The sequence below is a fragment of the Elephas maximus genome, chromosome 11, assembly GCF_024166365.1.
Source record: "Elephas maximus indicus isolate mEleMax1 chromosome 11, mEleMax1 primary haplotype, whole genome shotgun sequence".
Classification (NCBI taxonomy): domain Eukaryota; kingdom Metazoa; phylum Chordata; class Mammalia; order Proboscidea; family Elephantidae; genus Elephas; species Elephas maximus.
Window position 1 is genome coordinate 103,362,684 of NC_064829.1, and position 27,918 is coordinate 103,390,601.

Consider the following 27,918-nt stretch of genomic DNA (forward strand, 5'->3'; position numbering starts at 1 on the left):
TCCTAACAAAAAACCTAAAGTATGGGAGTGGCTTTGGAACTGGGCAGGGGCTGGAAGGACTTTGAAAAGCATGTTAGAGAAAGCCTAGACTGCTTTGAACAGACTATTAGTCAAATTATGAACTTTAAAAAGGTTGTCAGTGAAGGCTTAAAGGGAAGTGATAAACATGTTACTGGGAACCAGCGGAAAGGAGATCCTTGTTAAGTGGTAACTGAAAGTTTATTGCCTGCTGTTCCGTGGAGAGGAGAAAATGTAACTAACGAATTGACTGCTCTAGCTAAGAAGATTATCAGCCAGAGTTCCGAAGGGGTTGCCTAATTTCTTCTTGCTACATATAAAAAAAAAAAAAAAATTTTTTTTCTTACATATAGTAAAAGACAAGAGGAAAGAGATAATCCTAAAGGAAGAACTGTTAAACATGAAGCAACTGGAACATGATGGTTTTGAAAATTCTCAGTCTCCCCAGATGGCAAATGATGCTAAAATTAAGAAATGGTTTCTGTGTGAAGAAGCATACTCTAAAGAAAGCATGATTTAAAGATGAAGCCTAGGGTGTGAATATAAAATTTCTTATGAAGAGCTCAGAATATTAACTCTGGTGGTGCCTCTCAGGGTATCTTTCACTCAGACAAAGCCCCTCTAAAGAGTTTAAGCATGTGATGACTTACAGATTCTCTCAATCAAACAATAGGGTTTCTAATAAACTGATGGACATTGTTACTTCCAGGTAGGGCTTATCTCAAAGAGATTTGTAGGTGTGGCTTTTGTCTAATGGAGTGAACACCAAAAAGATTCACAGGAGACCTGCAAAGTTTTTAAGAGACTTATATCAACAGAAACTTGGACTGAAAGGGGTAGAGGTTGTACAAAATGAAAAGAGGTCTTTGGACCACCAAGCTTTTACAAGCAGGAAGCAGGCAGAGAAAACTACTCAGCTGCAAATATACATTACCTTTTATGAGAAAGGAAGTTAGACTCAGAGTGAAGAACCAAGAGCTCGGAAAACAGAGCCAAGAACCATGGAGAAAAAAACTCCATGTTTTAGAGGAAGTAGGAGGAGTGAGTTCTAGTCAAAGAACTTCCAATATTTGCCCAGCTGGATTTCAAAACTGATATGGACCAGTTGACAACTATGTGCTTCATCTTTTCCCCCCTTTTGGATAGGAAGATCTATGGCAGTTATTCTATGCCTGTCTCACCACTGTATGTTGGGTACGTAGGTGGCAGATAACTTGTCTCTTTAGTTCACATACCTACCAATCAAAAGGAACTATACTTGAGAAGTTTCATCTGCACCTGGACCTGATTTAGATGACAAGATTCTAAACTTCAAGCAGATTCTAAAATGGGATGAGTTTTTTGGAGGTCTTGGGAGGTGGTAAGTGTACTGTGTGTGGTGAAAAAGCATGAATTACCAGGGGTTCCCAATGATCTCTGCCTTTTGGTATTCACACTGTTGTGTAGTTGCCTCCCAGATTGTACTAGGTTGGTCTATGTGACCAGTACAATACACAAGAATTAATATATTGCATCTTCTGTATTGGGCTCTCTCTCTCTTTTTCAAATTACTTGTTCTGGGGGAAGCCAGCTGCCATGTTGTGAGGCAGTCTATCTGAAAGCCCACAGGGTAAGGAACTGAGGCCTCCAGCCAAAGCCAGCAAGGAACTCAACCTTCCAACAACTATGTGAGTGAGCAGATTCTCTAGCCCCAGATGACTGTAGCCCTGGCTGACAGCTTGCCTTCAAACTCATGAAAGACCCTGAGCAAAAAACCACTCAGTTAAGTGACTCCCAGATTCCTGATTCTCAGAAACTGTGGTATATATATAACAAATGTTAGCTGTTTTAAGCTGCTAAGTTTTTGGGTGATTTGTTATACATCAATACATAACTAATATTATTATGCCACTGTCATCTATCTACTCAATCCATCATGCATCCATCATCCATCCAATGAACTGAGGGCCCACCTATTCAATTATCCATGCGAACATTTATCCATCCACCCAAATAACTGTCTAAATATCATCCATCCATCTACCATCATCCACCTAATGAATCCATGGTCCATTTATCCATCCATCCATCCACCCATTCTACCACCCTTCTCGGAAGCCTAGATAGGTCAACCCCAAGGGCCTGGAGGTGAAGACCATTCTTCCCATACTAACCCTTACCTGAGCTATATCTACATCTGTCTCCACTGCCTTGAGGACTTTCCCAGAGGCAAACAGTTTGTGTGAATTCTCCACATCCACATGTAACTCACTGGGGAGATCAGCCTGTGGGGAGACAGAGTGGAGACTTTAGGAGATCACGAGCCTATGAGATGTCAACAGTAAGGGAGTGACTAGCATTTGAGCTTAGGGATAGAAGTGGGGGTCACATGGACCCCTGAGGTCAAATGTCAGACTATCTGAACCCTAAGAAAAAAATGATAACTTCTATAGCCTATTGGCCATCTACTTGGTGCCAGGCCCCTCTGAAGTACTTAACCATGAATGACCTCAATAACCATCACATCACAATAACCAATGAAGTGGTTACTTGTTATTATCCTCATTTTACAGGTGAAGAAACTGAAGAATTCACTTGCCCAGGGTAACACAGCTGATAAGTGGTAGATTTAGGATTTGAATACAGGTCTGTGTGACTCAAGAATTACATATTCCTGACTCCTTGAGGTCAAAGGTCAGAGGCCCTGGACCCTTGGTCACATGTCAGGGAGGTCACCTGTACCAGCATCAAACATCTCAGGTGGGGTCCGGACTCTGGAATTGTAATGGTTGAAGAATCTGGAACCTAAGTCTTAAAGGAACCTCAGACCCCATCTCATCCCAACCCTCCCCTCCCACTACACAGATGAAGAAACTGAGGCCCAGAAGTTGAAGCCGAAGGTCAAGACAACCTAGGTCCTGAAGCCTCAAGTGAGTGGGACTACTTACCGGAAGAGGACTTTGGGGGCGCCGTGCAGCTGGGGGCACACTGGGGGTGGCAGCTGCTGAAGCCCCATCCAGGATGGGCGCCAGGAGGCGGCGGAGATCAGGGCTACAGAAACGGCGAGGGTCAGCGGCCAGGGCAGCTTCACTCAGTGCAGGGGGGTGCAGGAAGGCCAAGATCTGGGGACCAGGGGTGTCTGCAGGACACGTCGAAATGGAGAGGATGTGAAGGTGGTCAGCCAGGTCCACAGGACTGGGCCCTCCACTGCTGACCCCAGGGAACACAACCAACATCTTCAACCACCAGTTAGGACGGATGCCAGGATGTCAACAGGCAGACGGTCTAGACATTTGCGCTCAGAGAGAGGAGTGGGGGCCAACGTCAGACAGGGTATAAAGAGGGTGCAAACCATTCTTAACACTGGAGGGAAGGGTTCTGGAAAGCCCCTGCTGGGGCAGGTGTTTGGTTGTAAGATTGTGGAAAGGCCCCAGAGGGGCCCAAGGGGAAAGGACAGGGTGGGGAGGCAGCCCCTTGGCAAAAACAGTAGCTATTTGCCAAATGGTGCCGATGTGCTTCAATATTTAAAATCAACACAGCTGTTGTCTTTGGGTGCCATCGAGTCGATGGTTGACTCAAAGCAACCCCATGTGACAGAGTAGAACTGCCCCATAGGGTTTTCTAGGCTGTAATCTTTATGGGAGCAGATCGCCAGGTCTTTCTCCCACAGAGCCACTGGGTGGGTTCGAACCTCCAACCTTTCTGTTAGCAGCCGATTGCTTAACTGTTGCGCCACCAGGGCTGGCGCATATGGTTGAGCCCTGATTTTCCAGCTGCATAGAAGTGGGGGGCTTGCATGTGAGGCGAATGGCCTGGTCCGAGGCCCTCAGGGGGTTCTAAGGTCCCCAGAGGTCAAGGATCAGCTCTGATTTCAGGAAGGGCGATAGTTTAACAACATGATGAATGTATCTAATGTCACTGAACTGCACATGTGAAGATTGCTGAAGTGGCAAATGCTTTGTTACCTATATGTTGACCACAACTAAAAAAAGGTAAAAATTTAAAAATAATAAATAATAAAAAAGAAGCGGCTCTGAGCCAGAAAAGGAAAGGGCAGCAGCAACCCCATCCCAGACCCAGGGTCGGGCTGCCAGCAACAGTGTGGAGAAGATGGGGCCTTGAAGGACAAACAGGGAAGGATTAGGGGAGGAAGAGAAGGAAGGAAGAAGTGAAAAAGAGCTGGATTTGGGAGGGTCAAGAGGATTATGGGAAGCCGAAGAGTAGAGAGGCAGGAGAGAGGAACAAGATGAGGGGCGGAGGCAATGGGGAGCCATAGCAGGATTTAGAGGACAGGGTGACAAGAGCCTGAAGTAATCATTCCAGGGACACAGCCCACCACCCCCAGCCCGGCCAGCCCATACCAAGGCTGCCCCCAGGACTGGGGGCATCCTTCTGAGAGGTGGTGGCTCGCTGAGCGGGTCTGTGAGAGTGTTGCTCCGTCTGCTCCAGGGACAGCACCACTCCGGTTTCCTCCACCCGGCTGGGGTACAGGGCAGAGAAGGGGAGTAGGAGTCAGGGAGGGGCCGTGGCCTCTCCCACACAGCCCGCTCACATGGGGTCCTGTCACAGGAGGCAAACTTCTCCAGGGGCTGGAGGGTGTTTTCCAGAAAAGGATTTGCCACGCATACTTGTTTAAGGATTTCGTTTTTATTGCCTGCTTCTCATTATAATGGCATTTAAAAGAAAGTGAAGGGTATCGCTTCCCAAGCTCCCTCTGTTGAAGGGAAGACAGAGAAAAGAGCTAGTATTTAGCATGGGGGGTGGGGGGCGGGAGGAGGGAAAACTGAGGGGGAGAGAGAGGGGAGACCAAGAGGGCAGAGAGAGGGAGAACTGAGGGGCAGAGAGAGGGGAGATGGAGGGGCAGAGAGAAGGTAGGCTGAGGGCAAAGAGAAGGGGAGACCGAGGAGCAGAGAGAGGGGAGACCGAGATGCATAGAGAGGGGAGACCAAGGGGCCGAGAGAGGGGAGACCGAGGGGCAGAAAGAGGGAAGACAAAGGAGCGTAGAGAGGGGAGACTGAGGGGCAAAGAGAAGGGGAGACTGAGGGGCAAAGAGAAGGGGAGACTGAGGGGCAAAGAGAGGGGAGACAGGGGCAGAGAGAGGGGGTACCGATGGGCAGAGGGGGGAGAGTGAAAAGCAAAGAACTATTCTCTTTATAGATATTTACTTAAGAACATATTCTTATAAACATATTGATGAAGAATATATTTTCAATATATTCTAGATTATGTTGCCAGGTAGGAATTGATAGAGGCATATTTTTATGAATAAGATAGATATTTATGAAGCCTCTATTCATAGACATTTTTCACATGCAAGGAGACAGATTTATAAATACACCCTTCTCATGTCCCCCGCACCTCCCATCCCCAGTCTCTAGCTGCAGAGACAATCCTGATGTTTAAAAAAAAAAAAAAAAAACTTGTTGCCGTAGAGTCCGACTCATAAGGACCCTATAGGACAGAGTAGAACTGCCCCATAGAGTTTCCAAGGAGCGCTGGTAGATTCAAACTGTAGACTTTTTGGTTAGCAGCCGTTGTACTTAACCACTATGCCACCAGGGTTTCTATTCTGATGTTAGAAGGGTAAATTAGTGACTGGAGAATTGGTGTGGAGTTGCGAACCAGGCCCTTGTTTGCATCTCATCTGCATAACACCATACAGGAGGGCATGTAGGCTGGCCTAGGGCTCCCAAACCAAACCAGTTGCCATGGAGTCAATTCCAACTCATAGCGACCCAGTAGGACAGAGCAGAATTGCCCCATGGAGTTTCCAAGGCTGTAAATCTTTTATGGAAGCAGATTGCCACATCTTTCTCCCATGGAGCAGCTGATGGGTTTGAATTGTGGACCTTTTGGTTAAGCAGCCAAGCGCTAAAGAAGCTATGACTGGTCCCCACCCTCACCAAGGCCCTCCTGGCCTGGAAACATCTCAGTTTAGGCTGGATTGAAGCTGCCCCCCATCTGCCTGAAAAATTCAAGCACACACAATCTCACACGTTCATACACGCAGGCACAAAGAGGAATACTTATATACCCAAGTGTACATATACATACACACAGATACGTTAGTGTGCTTCATGCCCTCGTGCTCACACACACACACACACACACAAACACACACACACACACACAGTCACACAGTCACACGGAGCTCGCTCCTTCATTCACTCCCCAAACACTTGCTAGACAAGTAATATGGCATGGTAGTTAAGGGCAAGGATTCTGCAGCCAGCTGCCTGGGTTTGAATCCCAGCTCTGCTGCTTACAAGCTGTGTGACCTCAAGCAAGTGAGTGCCCCTCTCCGGGCTCCATTTTCCTCATCTGTGAAGAGGGATGTATTGCATTGGGCAAATCTGCTGCAAAAGACCTCTTTAAAGTGTTGAAAAGATGTCACTTTGATGACTAAGATGCATCTGACTCAAGCCAGGGTCTTTTCAAAGCATCTCAGATGCACATGAAAGTTGGAAAATGGAAAAAGGAGACAGACGAACTGTGTGTTGGTGAAGAATATTAAATATACCATGGACTGCCAGAAGAATGGACAAATCAGTCTTAGAAGAAATACAACCAGAATGCTCCTCAGAGGTGAGGATGGTGAGACTTCAACTTGTTTATTGTGGACACTTTATCAGGAAAGACCAATCGCTAGAAAGAGACATCATGTTTGGTAAAGTAGAGGGTCAGAGAAAGACAGGAAGCGCCTCAATGAGATGGACTGACACACTGGCTGCAACAATGGGCTCCAACACAGCAAGAACTGTGAGGATGGTGCAGGACCCAGCAGTGTTTCATTCTGTTGTACACAGGGTCGCTACGAGCCGGAACTGACTGGACGGCACCTAACAACATGTTACAAACCATACTATGTGCCTTTATATTAACTACATGTATCTTCGTTTATCCTAAATACATTATTATTTAGGATAAATGAAGATAAATAGTATCTTTAGAGACAGATAGGTAGGTAGGTAGATAGGAAGGAAGGAAGATAGGTAGGTAGATAGCCGTAGTTAGCTGCCCTGCCATCAAAATGGTCTCTGATGTTGACCCCACACACAATGGAACAATCCAGACTGCCATGATCCATAGGGTTGTCATTGGCTGATTTTTAGAAATAGATCACCAGGCCTTTCTTCCTAGTCTGCCTTAGTCTGGAAGCTCTGCTGAAACCTGTTCAGCATCATAGCAACACAAAACCCTCCACCGACAGACGGGTGGGCGTTGTATATGAGGTGCGTTGGCCAGGAATTGAACCGGGGTCTCCCACGTGGAAGTTGAGAATTCTACCACTGAACCACCACTGCCCCTGAGAGACTGACAGATAGATAGACGATGTTAGACCTGCATTATTCAATACAGCAGTCACTTGCCACAAGTGGCTTTGGAGCAGATGAAATGTGGCTTGTCCCAATTGAGATTTGCCATAAGTGTAAAATACACACTGGATTTCAAAGATGAGTATTAAAAAAAAAAATCTAAAATACTTCATTAATAGTTTTTACACTGATGACATGTTGAAATGATCATGTTTGGGTATGTTGGGTAAAATAAAACATGTTATTAAAATTATTTTCAACTTTTTATAATGTGGCGACTAGGAAATTCAAAATGACATTTGTTGCTTATATCACACTTTATTGGACAGCGCTGGGTTAGAGAGTGGAAAAAACCAAAAACACACAACCAAACTGGTTGCTGTCTAGTGGATTCTGACTCACGGTGGCCCAGGTGTGTCAGAGCAGAACTGTGTTCCATAGGGTTTTCATGGCCATGACCTTTCAGGAGCAGATCACCAGGCCTTTCTTCTGGGGTGCCCCTGGGTGGGTCGTGTGGGTTTGAACCACCAACCTTTTGGTTGGCAGCCCAGCGCTTAACCATTTACACTATCCAGAGACACCAACAGTGAAAGTACGAGGAGAAAGGAAAAAAGGGGAATTTTTTAAATTTTGCAATTTTGAAAAGCGTAGTCAGAGAGACCTCGTTGAACATACAAATAGATACTTACAAATGGTTTTAAGAGCTCTGTGGCAAAAGAGGAGCCCTGATGGCACAGTGCTTAAGTGCTCGGCTGCTAACCAAAAGGTCAGCAGTTTGAATCTACCAGCTGTTCCCTGGAAGCCCTAAGGGGCAGTTCTATTCTGTTCTATAGGGTTGCTATGAGTTATAACCAACTCAACAGCAACAGGTTTGGGGCAGAAGTACAGTATAGGAAGAGCAAAAACGGGGAGACCTGACCAAGTGTGGGGGTTCAGGTAAAGGTTCTCTCAGGAAGTGATGTCCGAGCTGAGACCAGAAGAGTAAGTGGGCATAACTCAGGAGAAAGGGGAAAAGGGAAGAGAAGCATTCTGGGTAGAAGAAACTGCATATGCCAAAGCCCTGAGGCAGGAAAGAGTCTGGCATGTTCCAAGAACACTGAGAATGCCAGGGTAGTTCTGAGAAGGGAGTGAGAAGGGGAGCGATGCAGGAGTCAGCTCACATTTCAAGTAAGTAGCAGAGCTGGGGTTCGACTCAAGGCAGGCTGACCCTGGCCTGGCGGCTACACTTATGCACAATACACGCGCACGCTCGTGTGCGCACATCTATACCTGCCCACACACATGTAGATGAGACCCACATGCTCAACCATCCCACTTCCTCTCGCTTACCTGATTAGGAAGTGGATGCATACAATACTCTCAGACTGGGGGCCCCGGCCACCTGACACCACAGTGGCTTGAGTCTGGGTCCACAGGTAGCCACCACTCCGAGCCAGGAAGCGATACTGTCCTGTTACTGCCTGACCCTTGCTCAGCACTGGGAAGGGGGACAGAGAGGGGTGAGGGCTGCAGGAGGGACAACTGAGGAGGGGTTGGGTATAAGGGGGCCATGGTGGAGAGGCTCCTTGTGGTTTGGGAAAGAGGGAGCTAGTGTTGGCATGCACAGGGGAAGAGGTGGTTGGAGTTTGGGGAGCTGGTGTGTGTGAAGGGGAGGCTCTGGGATGTGGGAACTGGGGAGCTAGTGTTGGGTGGGGGTAAGCTCTCTGGAGTGTTAGGGGCTGGGTTTGGGGTCAGGTTGGGGGCTCAGGCCTCGGAAAGGGCACACGCACAGGTGTGGATGCTCTTGCTGACCGCGTCGGAGTCCAGGGCATGGATGTACTTGTAGGCGGAACAGCCAATCAGGTCCTCAGGGCTGTAGCCAGCGACCTCCGCAATCCTGGGGGTAGGGTGCACACAGGGGCAGATTAACCAGGAAGCAAGGAACGTACACACAGACTTATAGTAAAGCAAGGTACTCACAGGCTTAATTGCCTTTACTTACTAATGCACAATGCACAATTTCACATCAAAGATGTGATGAAAAACAGGTGAAATTGTGCACTACAGCTTGGTAAGTAAGTGCAAGTAAGCCCGTGCATACCTTGCGTATTGGGTAATCCGTCCCTGAGTGCACGGAGCCTGGTCAGGCCAGAGTTCAGCTGGCTGGGTTGGGGTGGTGGGAAGATGGAAGGGCAGGGGATACAGAGATAAAGCCAGCAAGATAGGGAGACACAGGAATATAAAGAAGAGAGAGAGTGAGAAACGGAGATGCAGTAGGCTGAGTAATTGCTCCCCAAGATGTCCATGTCTTAATTCCCAGAGCCTGTGAATATGTTACCTTATATGATAAAAGGGACTTTGCAGATATGATGAAGGCTACTGAGATGGGGAGGTGACCCTAAATTACCCAGGTGGGCCCCATTGAATCACAAAGGGTCCTTATAAGAAGGAGGTAGGAGGGTCGGAGTCAGAGAAGCAGGTGTAACAACAGAAGCAGAGGTTGGAGTGATGCACTCTCAAGATGGAAGAAGGGGCCACAAGCCAAGGGATGCAGGCAGCTTCCAGCAGCTGGAAAAGGCAACAAAACAGATTGTCCCCTAGAGCCTCCAGATGGAACCTGCCCTGTTGACACCTTGATTTGAGCCCCATAAGGCTCACTACATGGAGACCTCATGTGTTACAGCGTAGAACTGACCTCCATACTGTTTTCTTGGCTGTAGTCTTTACCGAAGCAGATCGTCAGGTCTTTCTGCTGCAACACTGCTGAATGGGTTTGAACTGCCAACCTTTAGGTTAGCAGTCAAGTGCAAACCATTTGCGCCATCCAGCGGCCATACTTGGGGTTGCCGTGAGTCAGAATCGACTCCATGGCAGCTTTTTTTTTTTTTTAAGGTCCATCTCAGACTTCTGGGAGTCCTGGTGGCGCACAGTGGTTAAGAGCTATGGCTGCTAACCAAAAGGTCGGCAGTTCGAATCCACCAGGCGCTCCTTGGAAACTATGGAGCAGTTCTACTCTGTCTTCTAGGGTTGCTATGAGTTGAAATCAACTCAACCGCAACAGGTTTGGTTTTTTTTTTTTATTTTTGGTTTCAGACTTCTGACCTCCAGAGCTGTGAGATAATAAATGTGTTGTTTCATCATTTTTTACAGCGCAGTGGCATCACTAGGACAATGCGGTGGGTGCAGACCACACTGGGTGACACCATCAGAGGGGGTGACATCAAAACGACTGTCTAGAACTTTTGTGCTGTGTTTCAGCAAAAATTCATCATTTTTTATAAAAAATAGCCCTGTGGTTACTTTTAACAACAAAAAATTTTTTCGTAAGCCCAGCCTACATGCATCAATATACCTACAAGGCTAAAACTCTACACTAATTTACTTTTTGAACCTTCTAATGCACTCAGGTCAGAACTGTCATTATTACCCAATTACAATGACTCTGCAGATCACGTGGTCTTATCTGACGTGCTAGAAGCACAAGCTGTTCTTTTTATTGCTGCCAGTGTTTTTATGGTCACCGATTTTGTTAATTTTTCTGGTGTTTTGGCTACAATATTGTGGTAATTATCATGGGGGGGTGACACCAGGAGTTACTACACTGGGTGACACCAACCCTAGTGATGCCACTATACAGCAGCAACAGGAAGCTAATACAAGAGGGAGAGAAGGCAAAAAAAAGTGGGGGGGAAGGTCAGAAAAAGAGAGAGAGAGAAGGTGAAAGAAATAGGAGGGGGTAAAGGAAGGGGAGAAAGACATTCAGAAAAGGAGAAAGAATGGAAAGAAAGAAATAATAATGATGGCGATGATGAAAAGAATACACTTCTATAGTGCCCTGTGCTGGGCAACTCACTGAGTGCTCAGAACAACTGTATAAGGAAGGTTCTATTATTATCCCCAGAAGACGGATGAGAAGACTGAGGCATGAGGACACGAAGTCACTTCTTCAAGGATTTAAACTCAAGCAGTCTGAATTCACCCAGAGCCACCGTCCCTAAGCACCACTCCACAGTGAAAGATGTAAGATGTGGAAAAACTAAGGGAGGAAGGAAGGGAAAGAAGGACAGAGGGAAGAGAAGGAGAGAAAAGAAGGAAAGGGAAGTACGTTCATTTCCCAGGGCCACCGTCACAAAGTACCACAAACTGGGTGGCTTAAAACAACAGAAATGTTTTGTCTCACAGTTCTGGAAAGCGGAAGTCTGAAATCAAAGTGCTGGCAGGGTCGAGCTCCCTTCAGAGGCTCTAGGGGACAATCTTTCCTGGTCTCTTCCAGTTTCTAGTGCCCTCAGGCATTCCTTGGCTTATGACAGCATCACTTCAATTTCTGCCAATGTCATCCCAAGGCCATCTTCCCTGTGTGTGTCTCTGTGTCTCTTCTCCCCTTGTTCTAGGGACACTAGTCATATTGGAATAAGGGCTCGCCGTACTCCAGTATTATCTCATCTTAACTAATTACATCTGCAAAAACCCTATTTCCAAATAAGGTCACATTCTGAGGTTCCAGGAAGAACATGAGTTTGGGGTAACACTATCCAGCCCTGCTACAATTCCTAGCCAATGCGCCTCATGTGCATCCAACTAGCAGCGGAGGGCTTGCATGTTGTTGTGATGCTGAACAAGTTTCAGTGGAATGTGCAGTCTAAAATGGAATAGGAAGAAAGGCCTGGCAATCTACTTCCAAAAATCAGCCCATGAAAACCCTGTGGACCACAATGGTCTGTTTCATTCCATTGAGGATGGGGTTGCCGTGAGTTGGGGATCGACTTGACCGCAGCTACCAACAACTAACTATTCAACCCAGTACAGGACGGAGGGAGGGAGAATCAATAAATATAGTTTCTTGAGTACTTCCTGTGTGCTGGGCACCGTGGGAGCTGCTTTACACAGATTGATTCATTCAGGGAAAGCAACAGAAGGACAAGAGGGAGACCCTCAGAAAGACAATCAAAGAAGACCCACAGAAAAATCAGAGACAGACAGACAGAGATAGCTGGAGTCAGAGAGAGACGAAGAGAGAGAGAGAAGCATGTGGGGGAAGGGATGAGGTCAGTGAATTTGGGCACATATCTGGGGGCAGCAGTTGCTGCCCACCTCTCGTCACAGTAGGTAAACTTCATGTCCAGGCTGTGGCGGCTGAGAAAGGCCCCCCGGCCCAGCGGGGGCTCCAGGCTGCCCGGATGGGGTATGGCCTCACAAATGAGCACGAGGCACCGCAGGGGAGGCTCCAGGTCAGGGGAAGTCTGTGCAGGGGGCTTGTAGGCCCTCATGTGCCCGGAGCAATGCAGCACCTGGGGGGTGGAGGGGGAGTCAGTGGGGTGCACTGTGTCAGTGCATTACTGGGCCTGGGACACCCATGGGGCCGGGGATTGAGTTTCTGTGGGGTCCACAGGGTGCTCTGAGGGCTACAAAGACCCAGCTCACAGAGGTCTGAGAACCCCCAGACCCCAGTCCCATGGAGACCCAGGCTCAAGGGGCTCTGACGCTCCCAAATTCCAATGCCATGGAGATCCAGGCTCAGGGGGCTCTGCCAGCCCCCAAATTCCAATCCCATGGAGACCTAGGCTTGGGGGGGTCTGAAGACTCCCCAAACCCCAGCCGCATAGAAACGTAGGCTCAGAGGCTGAGAACCCCAAGCCCTAAAAAAAAATAAATAAAAAAGCCCTAGGCCCACAGAAATCTAGTCTAAGAAAGATGACAAGGACTTCCCAGACCCCAACTCCACAGACACCCAACCTCCTAGATGCCCCAGGGCCCACCAGACCCAGCCTGAGAGATCTTGCAGATCCCCACCCATGAGACCCCTGGTCTGACCCCCTCGAGGCCTTTAGGGGCTCAGGCTCAGCTCCACAGCCGCCTGGCCATGCCCTCCTCTGCCCAAGCCCTGCCCACCTTCCAGGTGGCCGCTTTGAGGTTGAGGGTGCGCCCCCTGCTGGTGAGGGTGCTCTTCATACGCAAGGAGAAGCACCGCTGGGTGGGGGCCTCCGGCTTCTTTTTGGACAAGCCTGGGGAGGGCCATGGGGAGTGAGTCACAGTGCAGTGCCGGACTGGCCCCAGGTCCCTCTAGCATGCTGCCACTAAAGCCTTTCCAGCCTCACCTCCAAAACTGGGACCTGGAACCAGAGAAGGTCCCCCAGAGCAGGGCTGTATCCCCTCAGACCTCCAGGTCAGGGCCTCATCCCCTCAGACCCCAGGGCAGGGCCATTTCCCCTCAGACCCCAGGACAGAGCCATGTCCTCTCAGGCCCCAGGGCAGGGCCATGTCCCCTCAGTCCCCAGGACAGGGCCATGTCCCCTCAGGCCCCAGGGTGGGGCCATGTTCCCTCAGTCCCCAGGACAGGGCCTCATCCCCTCAGACCCCAGGGTAGGGCCATGTCCTCTCAGACCCCAGGGCAGGGCCATGTCCCCTCAGACCCCAGGGCAGGGCCATGTCCCCTCAGGCCCCAGGGCAGGGCCATGTCCCCTCAGTCCCCAGGACAGGGCCTCATCCCCTCAGACTCCAGGGCAGGGCCATGTCCCCTCAGACCCCAGGGCAGGACTAAGTCCCCTCAGACCCCCAGGGTAGGGCCATGTCCCATCAGACCTCCAGGGCAGGGTGTGTCCCACCATACCCCAGGGCGGGGCCATGTCCCCTCAGACTCCAGGGCAGGGCCATGTCCCTTCAGATCACTAGGCAGGTCAGTGTCTCCTTAGACCCAGGTCAGGGCCACATCCCCTCAGGCCCCCAGGGCAGAGCCATGTCCCCTCAGGCCCCTAGGGTAGGGCCTCATCTCCTCAGACCCCAGGGCAGGGCTGTGTCCCCTCAGACCCCCAGGGCAGGGCTGTGTAAGCTCAGACCCCAGAACAAGGTTGAAACCCCTCAGACCCCAGGGCAGGACCATGTCCCCTCAGATCACAGGGCAGGGCCGTGTCCCTTCAGATCCCAGGGTAGGGCCACGTCCCCTCAGACCCCAGGGCAGGGCCATGTCCCCCCAGACCCCAGGGCAGGGCCATGTCCCCTCAGACCCCAGGGCAGGGCCATGGCCCCTCAGACCCCAGGGCAGAGCCATGGCCCCTCAGGCCACAGGGCAGAGCCATGTCCCCTCAGATCCCAGGGCAGGGCCATGTCCCCTCAGACCCCCAGGGCAGGGCTATGTCCCCCCCTTCACATTTCTCTCAGTCCGGTGTTCCAGAGGAAGAGGGGATATGCTGAGGGAAGGGTTGAGCCTCTGTTTCCTCATCTTTAAAGTGGGGACAGAAGGGCTCCAGGGCACTCACTCTGCCTGGGGGTCAGGGCATCCTGAAGCTCCTCTTGGTCACAGGGATGGATGAAATCAAAGACACTATGTCCGATGAGCTCAAGCTGCAGGTAAGGAGAGTGGACAAGGTGTCTTGGAGGGAATGGGCTCTTACCAGGACCTCTGACCATCTCCTCCTCCCCATCCTCATGCCCCTGCCCTAATTCAGAGCCTGGATTGCTTTACGAGTCTCCTCATTCATTCATTCATTCACTTGTTCTTTTACTCACCAACACTTATGCAGCACTCACTATGGACCAGGCCCTCTTCTAAACGGGATGGACATAGCAGTGACCACAATGACCAAATTCCTGCCTTACAGAAGTAACTGTCTAATCCAACCTATATATATATATATATATATAGTTTATATATGTAAATATATATATATACGATAACAATATAATAAATAATACAGATAAAGCAAACTGTACCTTAGGTGGTACAGTTTGCACTGGACTCCTAACCTAAAGGTTGGCACTTCAAACCTACCCAGTGGTACTGTAGAAGAAAGACCTGGCAAGCTGCTCCCATTAAGACTACAGCCAAGAAAACTGTAAGAAGCAGTTCTACTCTGTAACACATGGGGTCACCAAGAGTTGAAATCAATTTGATGGCAACTAAAACAACAACCACAGCAACATGGATAAAGCAGGATAAGGCAATGAAATGCTGGGGTGCTATTTTAGATAGAGTGGTCAGGGATAGCTTCTTGGAGGAGGTGATGTTTAAACTGAGAGTTGAACAGAGTGGGAGGTGGCCTCAGAAGCAAGAGTGTTGCAGGTAGAAAATCAAACAAACCAAACCTGTTGCTGTTGAGTCGATTCTGACTCATGGCAACCCACTGTATTACAGAACAGAACTGAGATCCACAGGGTTTTCTTGGCTGTAACCTTTACAGAAGCAGATTGCCAGGCCTTTCTATTGCAGTTCTGCTGGGTGGCTTTGAACTGACAACTTTCGGTTAGTAGCTAAGAGCAAACCCATTGCTCCACCCAGGTAGAGGGAACAGCAAATGCTAAAGCCCTGAGATGAGACCCCATTCAAATCACATCTCTTCGACAAAGCAAAGCCTCAATTCCTCATTTCAATTCATGAAAGGAGACTGGTGCTGGGAGCAGGGGACACAGAGGAAAGGGACCCACATCAGCTCACGGTCTGCTAGTGGTGGCGCCAGTGATGGTGAGAAGGGGAGAGAATGAGATCATCCTCCTCTGACAACACTTCTTGTACCTGGGTTCCAATCCTGCCTCTGTTGCTTCCTAGCTTTATGAATCTGAGACATTCACCTTCATGAGCCCAAGAGTTGAAACTAATAGATAAACTGGTACCAGGAGTGGGGTATCGAGGCAGGGAAACGACACCAACTAAGGAGCCTGTAATGGGTTGAACTCTGCCCCCCCAAATATGTTTTGTAAATCCTAACCTCTATGCCTGTGGTTATAATCCCATTTGGGAATGAGTTGTCTTTGTTATGTTAATGGGGCAGGATTAGAGTAGGGTGTATCTTGAATTGATCTTTTTTGAGATATAAAAGAGATTAAACAAGCAAGAGAAGCAGAGATAGAGGAAGAGAAATGCCAAGCCACGTGAAGATCACCCAGCAGCAGCAGGTCAAAAAGACAAGGACCTTCCTCCAGAGCCCACGGAAAGAGAAAGCCTTCCCCTAGAGCTGGCACCCTGAATTTGGACTTCTAGCCTCCTCAACAGTGAGAAAATAAATTTCCGTTTGTTAAAGCCACCTATTTCTGGTATAGAAGACTAAAATAGTGCCCATTTATGTGAAACAGAAAAAAGAGTGGTGTCTTAGTTACCTAGTTATCTAGTGCTGTTATAACAGAAATACCACAAGTGGATGGCTTTACCAAACAGAAGTTTGTTCTCTCACAGTCTAGTAGGAGGAGTTTTTCTCTCTCTGTTGGCTCTGGAGGGAGGTCCTTGTCATCAACCTTTCCTTAGTTAAGGAGCTTCTCAAGGCAGGGAGCCCCGGCCCAAAGGACAAGCTATTTTCCCAGCTCTTGTTTCTTGGAGGTATGAGGTTCCCATGTCTCTCTGCTCCCTTCTCTCTTTTAACTCTTCTAAGATAAAAGGTGATGCAGGCCACACTCCAGGGAAGCTTCCTTTACACTGGATCAGCGATGTGACCTGAGCAAGGGTGTTACATCCCACCCTGATCCTCTTTAATATAACCTAATCTTGACTCATTAACCACAGGCAGAGATCAGGATTTACAACACGTGGGAAAATTACATCAATCACAAAATGGAGGACAACCACACAATACTGGGAATCACAGCCTAACCAAGTTGACACATATTTTGGGGGGACATAATTCAATCCATGACAAATGGTAACCTTCTCAAAGGGCTGGCTGAAAGGATGAGTTGAAAGTCTTCCCACTCTCATGGCCTCTGCCCCCGCCTTTCTTCTCTCACTTGAGTCTCTGAATCCACTTCCTCACTAGTCTCCCAGCCTCTAGTCTTGGTCCTTCCAGTTCTATCTCCATAGGGTAGCTAGAGGAATCTTTCTAAAATGTAAATCAGATTCTACCTCTCTGACACAACCTCTCCCCTGCTTAAAAATCCTTTCGTGGTTCCCCAGTGCCCTGGAGGTAAACCTGATAATTTGGTCCTAAATTATCTGGTCCCTGCTGACCTCTCTAGTCTTTTTTCTCTCAACATCTCCCATTGTATTCTGCACCTTGTTGTTGTTAGGTGCCATCAGGTTGATTCTGACTCCTAGCAACCCCATGTGACAAAGCAGAAGTGGACCACGGGGCTTTCTAGGCTGTAATCTTTACAGGAGCAGATCACCAAATCTTTCTCCTTTCAGTCAGCAGCAGAATGCTTAGCCATCGCACCACCAGGGCTCCTTATTCTGCACCTAAACCTAGCCAGGTAAACTTCTTTATTTCCCTCATATGCTTTTTATTGTTGTAAATATATATATAACACAAGATTTGCCAATTTAATGTTTTTTGCACGTACGATTTAATGACATCAACTACAATAATCATGTTGTACAACCCTCACCAGTATCTGCTGCCAAATTTCCATCACCATCAACAGAAACTCAACATTTCCTAAACAATGACTTCCCCCTTTCGTTCATCCTCTTGCCCCTAGTAACCACTAAAAATAAACTTCGGTCTCTATATCAAAACGCTTCGTTTTATCTCACCTCTGGGCCTTTGCAGGCTCTCTTCCCTCTGCCTGGTACATTCCCAGTACTCACTGGTTCCACTCATTCCCCACACCCTTTACCTGGCTAACTCCTTCAGGTTGTCACTCAGATGTCTTTTCCTCCAGGAAGTTCCCTCTTACCTGTCTCCCCTGCCCAGCTGGGTCAGGCGCTCCCCCCCACCGTGGGCTCCCACAGCCCTACTTATTCTGAGTCTTTCTGTCTGGTGACATGCCTGTGTCCATCTTTACTGTGAGCCCCATGAAGGCAGGGCCAGGGCTGTTCTGGTCACTCCTGTATCCCCAGGATCACCCAGCACAGGCCTGGGTATAAAGCAAGCATCAACTCTCACCTGACTGAGGCCCAGGTGTTTGCTCACATTCTCCGACAGGTAAGCCATGTCTCCCTCAGCCGTGAGCACCATGACGAAGCCCTCCAGGGCCTTCAGGTAACAGGCATCCAGTGCTTCTCCCCCTGCTCCCACCTGGTTCCATTCCCCTGGCGCCAGGGCAGGGGGCATGGGGAATTGTTCTAGTCAGCCCCAGGCAGCCCCAGGCCCACACTGGCTCATTTCCTCAGAGGAAGTTACAGGTGCCCCAGGTGAGTGGGGACACATCCCAGTGGCCTGGAGTCCCAAGGAAGTAGGCAGGGCCACCAAGGAATGAAATTCTAAGACAGCAGAGCCTCCCAAGAAGACAGAATTCTAAGGAGGTTTGGTCTCCCAGGAGAAAAGAATTCTAAGGGGTTGGGCCTCCTAGAAAGAGAGAATTCTAAGATGGTGGAACTCCCATGGCTCAAAATGCTAAGGGGGCCAGGCCTCCCACAGGCTCAGAATCCTTGGAGGGCTGGGTCTTCCCCAAATCGAACCCCTCCCCCTGAAATAACAGTAGCCTTTGAGTTAATTCCAACTCATAGCAGCCCCATGTGTTGCAGACAAGAACTGCGCTCCATAGGGTTTTCGAGGCTGCAACCTTTCAGAAGCAGATCACCAGGCCTTTCTTCCGAGATGGATTTGCCAACCTTTTGTGTTAGTATTTGAGCACTTAACCATTTGTGTCACCCAGGGACTCTTGGTCTTCCCCAGGGGGTCAGAATTCTAAAGAACCAAAAGCTCCCAGCAGACAAAATTTAAAAGGGCCACCTCCCCCCGCCCCCCAAAAAAACCAAACCTACTGCTGTCAGTGGATTCTGACTCAATTCTATGGGGCAAGGAATTCCAACGGGGCAGAGCTCCATTAGATCACTGTACTTCCCCTACGAGAAAATCTTTTCTGGGTCCGGGGAAACCAAGGGATCTGTTGCGGGGGAGTGGGGAAGGGGAGGCAAAGGCTCCTGCAAAGTGAAATTTTAGCTGGGTGGAGGATCCAAAGGGATGGTTTCTAAGGGAACAGAGGATAGAAGTAGGTAAAGAGAAGGGAAGGAGAAAGGACTGAGGGGTTCTGCTAAGCCAAAAAGAATGGGAGGGGGCGCCTCGCAAGAGTATTTATTATAAAGGGACAGACCTAGCCAAGGTCTCCCAGGGCTCCAAACACTAAAGGGTTGAGGCGTCTTAGGTAGTTACTGGGCCTCCCATTCCTTAGAGTTCGAAGGAGGCGGAGCTTCCCAAGGGAGCTTCGCAAAGGGGGCGGGGCCCCACAAATGATAGACATGAAAAGTGGCGGTATTTCCCAAGGAACTAGGCTCCGACTGGCCGAGACCTCAAAGGCGGCGGGGTCTCCCGGGGGGCGTGGATTCCAAGGGAGGTGGCAGCGCGCCAGGAAGACATCATCAAGGGGCGGGGCCTTGTCGGGATCCGGCTTCCCGGGGGCGGGGCCTCCCTGGAGGGTCGTTTTCCCAAGGGCGGGGCCTTGCCGCGCTGGGAACTCATCGGGGCGGGGCTTTCCTGGGACGCATTTTCCCAGGGCAGGGCTCACCTGCGGCGCAGAGGCGGTGCATACGCAGGTAGCTGATAGTGAGGCGCATGATGGAGGCCTTGTCTAGGTGGGCGCTGACCCCGCGCGCGAAGGGCAGCGTGTGCGCCAGCTGGTACAGCACCTCGGTCTCCTGGCTGCGCCGGCTGCGGGCCGCGTCCCGGGACTTCTCCTTGCGCAGCTCGGTGCTCGACCTGCGGGCAAGGGCAGCGTTCAGGCGGAAGGGAAGGGGTGGCCGGGACAAACACGTGGGGCACTGCCATACGGGACCCTGGGTCACAGAGGCCTAGCTTTGTGGGCCGAGCGAATTGCCGGCGCTCTCTGGACCTGGAAGGGTTACGCTCTGGAGCCCCTCCTAGCCCACGGTTTTACCTGTCCCCGCGCCAGCCCACACTGCCTTCTCAGCGCCTCGCTCCTCTCTGAGGCGTGCCCAGGGACCCTCTGACCCTCCCTGACTTATCTGCTGCTTATTTCCCAGACTAGGGACTAGCCCCAGGGACGTCTGGGGGACAGAGAGGCCTCCTGCTGGGAGGGGGCAGGCCGAGCTGGCCTAGTGCCAAGGAGGAAGGCGCCTGAAGACTATGCTTGCAGCTTGGCCCCCTGCCCTACAGCCTCCCAGAGTCCCCTCCCTGCCCTTTCCCCTCTTAGTTGAGCTGAGTCTTCAGATCTTGGCGAACACATCAAAGTCCAACAACCCACCAACAGGGTCCCCAAGAGGGGCGGGGCCTCACCACGGTGACACAGCAAACCAACCCCAGGTTTCTGTCCAGCCAACAGCTAACCACTCACCCCTGCCCTTTATTCCACTTCATAGACCTGAATTTGTCGGGCATATGTGGGGAAAAATTGAAGGTGGAAGAATAGGTTTCATTTTGTCAGTAACTCCTGCCACCTGGGTGATGTAAAGGGTAAACAGGCTCAGCTGTTAATCAAAAGTTCAAGTCCACCCAGAGGTGCCTTGAAAGAAAGGCCGGGTGATCTGCTACTGAGAAATCAGCTTTTGAAAACCCTATGGAAGCACACTTCTACTCTGACATACATGAGGTCTCCATGAGTTGGAATCAACTTGAAGGCAACTAGTGGTCGTATCCAGCTCTTAGTTCCCAGGGCAAGCATCTAACTTACACCAACACATTTAATGCTCAGACAACCCTAGAAAGAAGATGATAACATCTCCACTGAACAGATAAGGAAACCGAGGCACAGAGAGGTGCAGTGTTTGCCCTTAAGTAGTGAAGCCATCTTTTCGACAGCGATCTACCCAAACTCTTACATTCTCTGCCTCTGTGGCCCTGGGTTTGCCTCCAGGTCCTAGTGCTTCTTCCTGTTTCTGCCAGTCTTAAAATTTATACTCCAGATCTGAATGAATCCAAAGTCTGTACACTTTAGTTTTCAAATTTAAAGAAGTAAAGCATATATTTACATACACCTGCTGCCATAGTCAACTTTGACTCATAGCAACCCCATGTGTTAGAGTAGAACTGTTCCATAGAGTTTTCTTGGCTGTAATCTTTACAGAAGCAGATTGCCAGGCCTTTCTTCCACCATGCTGCTGGGTAGGTTCAAACACCAACCTTTACGAGTAGATGAGCACAAACCGTTGGCGCCACCCAGGGACCTCTGTATTACATATAGTACAGTATATATAATCTTGGAGCCCTGGTGGCGCAGCAGTTAAGAGCTTGGCTGCTAACCAAAAAGTCAGCATTTCGAAACCACCAGCCGCTCCTTGGAAACCCTGTGGGGCAGTTCTACTCTGTCTTATAGGGTTGCTATGGGTCGGAATTGACTCGATGGCAATGAGTTTATATATAATCTTATTTATACGTATAATGGAGCCCTGGTGTGCAGTGGTTAAGAGATTGGCTGTTAACCAAAAGTCGGCAGTTCGAATCCACCAGCTGCTCCTTGGAAACCCTATGGGGCGTTCTACTCTGTCTTAAAGGGTTGCTACGAGTCGGAATTGGCTCAACGGCAACAAGTTTTTTTTTTTAACGTGTAATATTGTTAAAGCTATTAATAACCAACCAAACCCAGTGCTGTCGAGTCGATTCCGACTCATAGTGACCCTATAGGACAGAGTAGAACTGCCCCATAAAGTTTCCAAGGAGCGCCTGGTGAATTCGAACTGCCGACCCTCTGATTAGCAGCTGTAGCACTTAACCACTACACCACTAGGGTTTCCATAAAGCTATTAATAAACAGCTATAACTTGCTGCCACCAGCCATCTGTCAGTTTGTTGTGCTGTGGGTTGCTATGCTGCTGGAAGTTATGCCACTGGAATTTCAAATACCAGCAGGGTCACCCATGGTGGACAGGTTTCAGCAGAGCTTCCAGACTGAGACAGACTAGGAAGAAAGGCCTGGGAATCTACATCTTAAAAATTAGCCAAGGAAAACCCTATGGATCACAGAATATTGCCTGACTTGCTTACTTTGGACGGGCCGTTAAAAGGGATTGATCAATAGAGAAAGACATAACAATAATCACAAAGATGGCGCAGGGCTGGGAAATATTTCTTTCATTCTATTATACATGAGACTGCCACGAGTTGGAACCGACTAGACAGCAACTAACAACATAATTTGCTAAGCATTTGTGTGCTAAGTGCTTTGCCTAAGTGTGCTCCCTCAATCCTCAGAAGAGCCCGAGAAAGGGGGCATTTTAAATTTCTGTGTTACAAAGGGGAAACTGAGGCTCTGAAAGACGAAGCCCTTTGCCCAAGAAATCACAGAGGCAGTAACTGGCAGAGCTGGGATTTGAACCCAGGTAGTGAGGTTGCACAACCTTCATTCTTCTCTAATCCCCTTCTTGTCACCCACCCCAGGGAAGCACAACCTTCATTCTTCTCTAATCCCCTTCTTGTCACCCACCCCAGGGAAGCAGAACCTCTAGGAGGGTAGGCTCCAAAAGAGACTCAGAGGCCATTTCTGGGGGTAGAACCAGCCCCACTCCCAGGCATGAGACCTGCAGCCCCACCCCCAGGCACAAGGAGGAGAGGGAAGGAGATTTTCCTATGTGGCTGTAGAAGGGAAAAAAAACAAAAACTGTGCTATAGGGTGGGGGAGACAAGGAAGGGGGCAGGCTGGGCGGGGGAGTTGGAGGCCCCATCCTCTCCCTCCTAACTGGTGGAGGGCAGGGGCCTCCAGTCCTGCCCCGTCTGCCCAAGAGGACATTTCGTCCTGTTCTGTTCCAGCCATGTTTGTCTTCCTGCCCAGAGGGTGGGGGTGGGCGGGCCTCACTGCTCTGGGAGCCCCAACAGAGAGAACAGGGAGAAGGAACAGGAATGGGGGTGGGGCCAGCCCCCACCTCCCAGGCAGCTGGGTTCTGTAATCCTCTCTCTGGAGCAGGGCTATTCCCTTCACAGGAGGGGCTGCAGTGGGACCCTCCTTCCAGCTCCCAGCCTGTGCTCTTTCCGAATGTTCTTCAAAGGGGAAGTGTGGGCCTCTCGCTCCCTTCCCAGAAGCCTGTCCTTTCCTTGGTTAAATAAGCCAACCCAAGTCAGCTGCCTTCAAATCAATTCCAACTCATGGCAACCCCATGTGTGTCACAGTAGAACTGTACTCCATAGGGTTTTCGGTGGCTTTTGACCTTTTGGAAGTACATGGCCAGGGATTCCTTCTGAGGTTCCAACCTTTAAGTTAGTAGCTGAGCGCTTAACCGTTTGTGCCAAGTGGGGGTAATTCTTCTGGTTCAGGCCTGGGTTCCAATTCTGATGCCATCGCCTGTTAGTTGTATAACTTTGGACAATTTACACAGCCTCCCTGGGCATAACAGCATCTCGAGACCTCATAGGTTGTTCTGCAGATTAAATGAGTTAAAAGAGATCAGAGAAGCCCTGGTAGCACGGCGGTTAAGGGCTCGACTGCTAACCAAAAGGTTGGTGGTTCAAACCTACCAGCCACTCCTTGGGAGAAAGATGTGGCAGTCTGCTTCCATAAAGACTGCAGCCTTGGAAAGCCTATGAGACAGTTCTACTCTGTCCTATAGGGTCACTAGGAGTCGGAATGGACTCAACGGCAGTGGGTTTGGTTTGGGGAAAATACATCAGACTTAGAATTAAAAAAAAATTGGTTAGTGTCAGTTTGTCATACTGTGGGGGCTTGTGTGTGGCTATGATGCTGGAAGCTATGCCACCAGTAGTTCAAACACCAGCAGGGCCACCCACGGTGGGCAGGTTTCAGCAGAGCTTCCAGACTAAAACAGACTAGGAAGAAAGGCCTGGTGACCTACTTCCAAAAATTAGCCAATGAAAGCCGTATGAATCGCAGGGCATTGTTCGATACAGTGCTGGAAGATGAATCCCCTAGGTTGGAGGACACTCAAAATACACAGTGGCTGTAACCATGGACTCAAGGATATCAAAGACCGTGAAGACTGGGCAATGTTTCATTCTGTTATACATAAGGCTGCCATGAGTAGGAGCTGACTCAATGGCAACTAACGATAATAACAACAACATATGCACTATTATATGCTTCAGGGATGGAAGGTTCAGGCTTAGGATCCTGTTAAGCACTGGAGTAACACATGGATGTTGATGGGAACTCATGGAATAGTGTACATATGTCAAGTATATACATGGATCATATACACGTACCTTGGGTTGATACTACACACTAGCAATGACAGTGATAGTAACAGAAATAATAGCTCCAGTGTATTGAATGTCATAACAAGTTGTTCCCGTTACTTGATGTGGAGTCAATTCTGACTAATGGTGACCCCATGTGTTATACGGTGGAACTGCTCCACAGGGTTTCCCTGGCTGTGATCTTAACAGAAGCAGATCACCAGGGCTTTTCTTCCATGGTACTACTGGGTGGGTCCAAACTGCCAGCCTTTAGGTTAGTAGCCAAGTGCAAACCGTTTGCACGACCTGAGACCCCATTAAATCCTTCCAACAACCTTATGTGTCAGGAAAAGCTATTTCCCTCTTACAGAGGCTCCAAGCAGGGGGTGTCACCAGATCGCACAACTAGTAATCCAGGTACCCAACCTGACCATGTACCTGTTATTACCATCCCCATTTTCCTGACAAAGAAGTAAATAGGCCTGGGGAAGTGACACGCCTGAGATCACGTAGCTTGTAAGTAGCAGAGCCAGTATTCAAACCAGGTCCGTCTGCTCCCGACATGAACTCTTTCTGACTTGTACACCTATTGGATGTCCCACACGGTTATCTGTTACCACATTGGCTCCCCATCTAGATCCTGTGCAGGGCAGGGAGGAGTGTGGAGGTCAGACCCCCTTTTTCCAGTGTAGGAAACTGATAGAAAGCCTCAGGGAGGCAGTCACTGGCACAAGGCCACATGGCCAGCAAACAAGTGAGCTGGGATGTGAACCCTGACTTGGGGCTTGTGTTCTTAAAGGTCATGGCTTGGTGGGCATGCCCACCCAACGGTCCCGATTCCCTGCCCCTCCTTTGCCCAGTGACTCCAGACCCTTTCCCTGCACCACCCATGCTGCCTCTGGATCTCCCCAGCTGGCCAGTCTCCCCTGCTGGCTCCAAGCCCAGGCCTGGGCCAGCCCCCTGGCGCTCTGCCCAGCTTGGGACGTGCAGCTGGAACCCTGCCACCCTTCCTCCGTGTTCCAGCCGAGAACAGGGGTGGGGCCAGGGCCTGGAGGCCCCAGGCTGAGGTTTGGGAATGGGGGCTGGGGCCTGGCATCCTCTAGCCAGGATGGGGAGAAACCCATGTCTTCTTTGCCCTGAGGAACTCGCCACCCATGAGCGAAGGCATGGAGAAAGTAGGGAGACCCCACCCCACATTCAGGACTTCTCCTGGGCCTCTCTGTTTTCTAAACACAACTGGGTATGAAGGTCTTGAAAAACTGTAAGGGATGTGGGGGGCTTAGGTTGTATCTGGACAGGGATTCCCCTTGGCACTGCCCAGAGGTGGCCTGAGAAGCCAGGGGCAGGTTCAAGAAGGGACCTGGGGGTCTTTGTGGCCCCAGTTCTGTTAGTTACCAAGGACATGGAAATCCAGTGGGGTGCCCGTACTGAAGACCCTATCTTTTCCAGAATCTTCTCTACCCTGGGTGGGCTCCCCAGGCAATGTGCCCATCAGGGACTCCCCAAGATCATCCCTGCCCAGGGTGGGGTGGCAGCAAGCCCCAGCCAAGAGGAAGAAGGAAGGGGCATGGGGGCCCACTCACCATCGCCCAGACCCCTTTTGGCCGAGCTGCCATCCTGGGGGCGCAGGAGGGTATGAGACGCAGCTAGGATCCGGGTGCGAGTTGTGAGTGGGTGGTGCATGGTGGCGGTGGGATGACCCGACAGGAAAGGGCTGGCCTTGGGTGGGGAGGGGGGAGCGCCCCAGCTCAGCCAAGAGGGGCCCCCACCCAGCCAGGAGGGGGTGCTGGGAGGGGCGGGGCCGCTGCTGGACCAGAAGGGGGTGGGATGGAGTTCCCTGGTGGGCCCAGAGCCAGGAACCAGAATAGAATGGGATGGGGGGAGACCTTGGGGGGTGAGAAACATGGGGGTATAGACGGATCCAATCAGCCCTGTGAAGCCAGGGAGGAGGGAAAGGGGTGAGGCTTGCTGGACGCTTCAGATTGGACAGGGAAAAGCAAGGACCTGGGGTATGTTCCAGGGTCCCCTGAGAACAGGGACAGAAACAGCCCCCGTGGGAGTGGACCCAGGGCACAGGTTCCCCTCTGCCCCAGCAGATCTGCACCTGCTGGGAGGTGAATACAGAAATGCCCCTCTACTAGGGCACTTCGGAAGGGGGCGCTCTCATCACAGCTCACAGGGGCTTACACTGAATCAGGCACACCCCCCCTCAGGGGTCTCCCCAAAATAAGGCTTGGGTGGGGCTCTCCTGTCCCTTCAATTTATGCTTCAGAAATAGGGTTTGGGTGACGACGGGGCGGGGGGGGGGAGGATAACATAAGTGGCCAGATTTCGGTAAATGGGTCACGGTTGTCTCCCTGTTATTAAAGGAGGTGACCCTACTCTTCAAAAGGAGACAAAGGGCCCCTTAGAAGGATCCCAGACAGCTTTGAAAGGGGACCCCTCTGTTCTTTTCCAGGGGAAGCCAAGGCTTTGGACACTGTGTCAGGAAGGGATAGATCAAAGGGGACCACCTTTCTCCATCTCAGGAGCCCAAACCCTATTCCAAGGTATTCCCTATACCTGGGAAGGCTCAGCGTGGGGTGTCCCATATCTCCTAGGATCCCAGGGCGTTGGTGGTAAAGAACAACGTCAGTTTGGGGGGTTTCGAGGCCAGAGGGGACAATATGTGGAGGGAGAAAGTCGAGACTTGGGGACTCAATCGGCCCCACTTCCGTGGGGACCCCGAGTTTCACTCCCAACCAGGCGGGGAAGAGCACCGGGGCTGCGGGAAATCCAGGATCTCCACTCCGAAGCGGCTCTGGCTGGACGGACTGGGCAGCCAGGGATTTGGGGGAATCCCCCACCCCCGCAAGTCCCCTAGGGTGGAGTGCGCAGAGGGGATGTGGCTCCAGCCACGGGCCCCGGGAGTCCTTGGTTTGCACCCGCGCACCCCCACCCGGCTCAGGGGTCCCTGGAAGGAGAGACCTTCAATTCCCATCATCCCTGCTCCGGGACCCCAGTACCTTGCGCGCTGCAGCCCCAGCGCCATGGCTCGCCACTCGCCGCTGCTGAGCCCTTTGAGGCCCCTAGCCCCCTCCCCTGGCCCTGAGAGCCCCCTCCCCAGCTCCGCCCCTCGTCGCGTAATTGGCTGAGCCGCACCCGGCCCGCGGCGCTGGTTGGGCTGCATTTCCGTCACTCTCGAGAAGGGGGCGGGACAGAGGCGAAGGCTTGCAACGCGAAGAGTGTGTGTGTGTGTCTGTGTGTGTGTGTGTAAGGGGGGTGTAGCGTAATACACACACACCCCTCAACCACGCCCCTCGCCGCGGACTTCCTCAGTAGTGTCGCCTGCACGGGTCGGCTGGCCAGGCCTTCAGGCCCAGCCTCCACTGCGAAGTTCCAACACTTCTGTACGCACCCAGTTCACTGTGTTCCTTACACCCGAGCCCTCACCCTCTGACCGCCTCCCCCGGTTTTACTCCTCTATTTCCCACTCCCAGTTGGGCCCCTCCAACCTGCAGTCTCACCCTCTCCCATCTCCCAGCCTCCTCCCTTGCCCAGTTCTGTCTCCTCTGTCCTCTCTTCCGTGTCCGTTTGAGCCCCCCAGCCCCCATCTCCTGTCTCCAAACCTCAACTCCTAACCCCACCCCATTTCTACAGTCCTTCCCCTCAGTATCCCACCCTTCCTTCTCAGTCCCCAGCCCCTCCCT

The 27,918-nt window shown here is 50.7% G+C and overlaps 1 protein-coding gene across 3 annotated transcripts in view; it reads right to left on the reverse strand.

Moving 5' to 3' along the window:
* HIF3A (hypoxia inducible factor 3 subunit alpha) overlaps positions 1–27,296 on the reverse strand; it is a 42,515-nt gene extending 15,219 nt beyond the window's left edge. For all 3 annotated transcript variants that reach the window (XR_007519226.1, XR_007519227.1, XM_049900470.1), the window contains exons 1-11: positions 27,235–27,296; positions 19,659–19,849; positions 18,098–18,243; positions 14,546–14,630; positions 13,182–13,294; positions 12,384–12,580; positions 9,083–9,189; positions 8,643–8,790; positions 4,359–4,477; positions 2,946–3,136; positions 2,178–2,282 (exon numbers count right to left, since the gene is read on the reverse strand). Coding sequence is in view for 1 of the 3 variants with exons in the window: in XM_049900470.1 (XP_049756427.1) it covers positions 2,178–2,282; positions 2,946–3,136; positions 4,359–4,477; positions 8,643–8,790; positions 9,083–9,189; positions 12,384–12,580; positions 13,182–13,294; positions 14,546–14,630; positions 18,098–18,243; positions 19,659–19,849; positions 27,235–27,260 (1,428 nt within the window). In the remaining 2 variants the exon portion in view is untranslated. The remainder of the gene's footprint in view (positions 1–2,177; positions 2,283–2,945; positions 3,137–4,358; positions 4,478–8,642; positions 8,791–9,082; positions 9,190–12,383; positions 12,581–13,181; positions 13,295–14,545; positions 14,631–18,097; positions 18,244–19,658; positions 19,850–27,234) is intronic.
* Between the last annotated feature and the right edge of the window lie 622 nt (positions 27,297–27,918).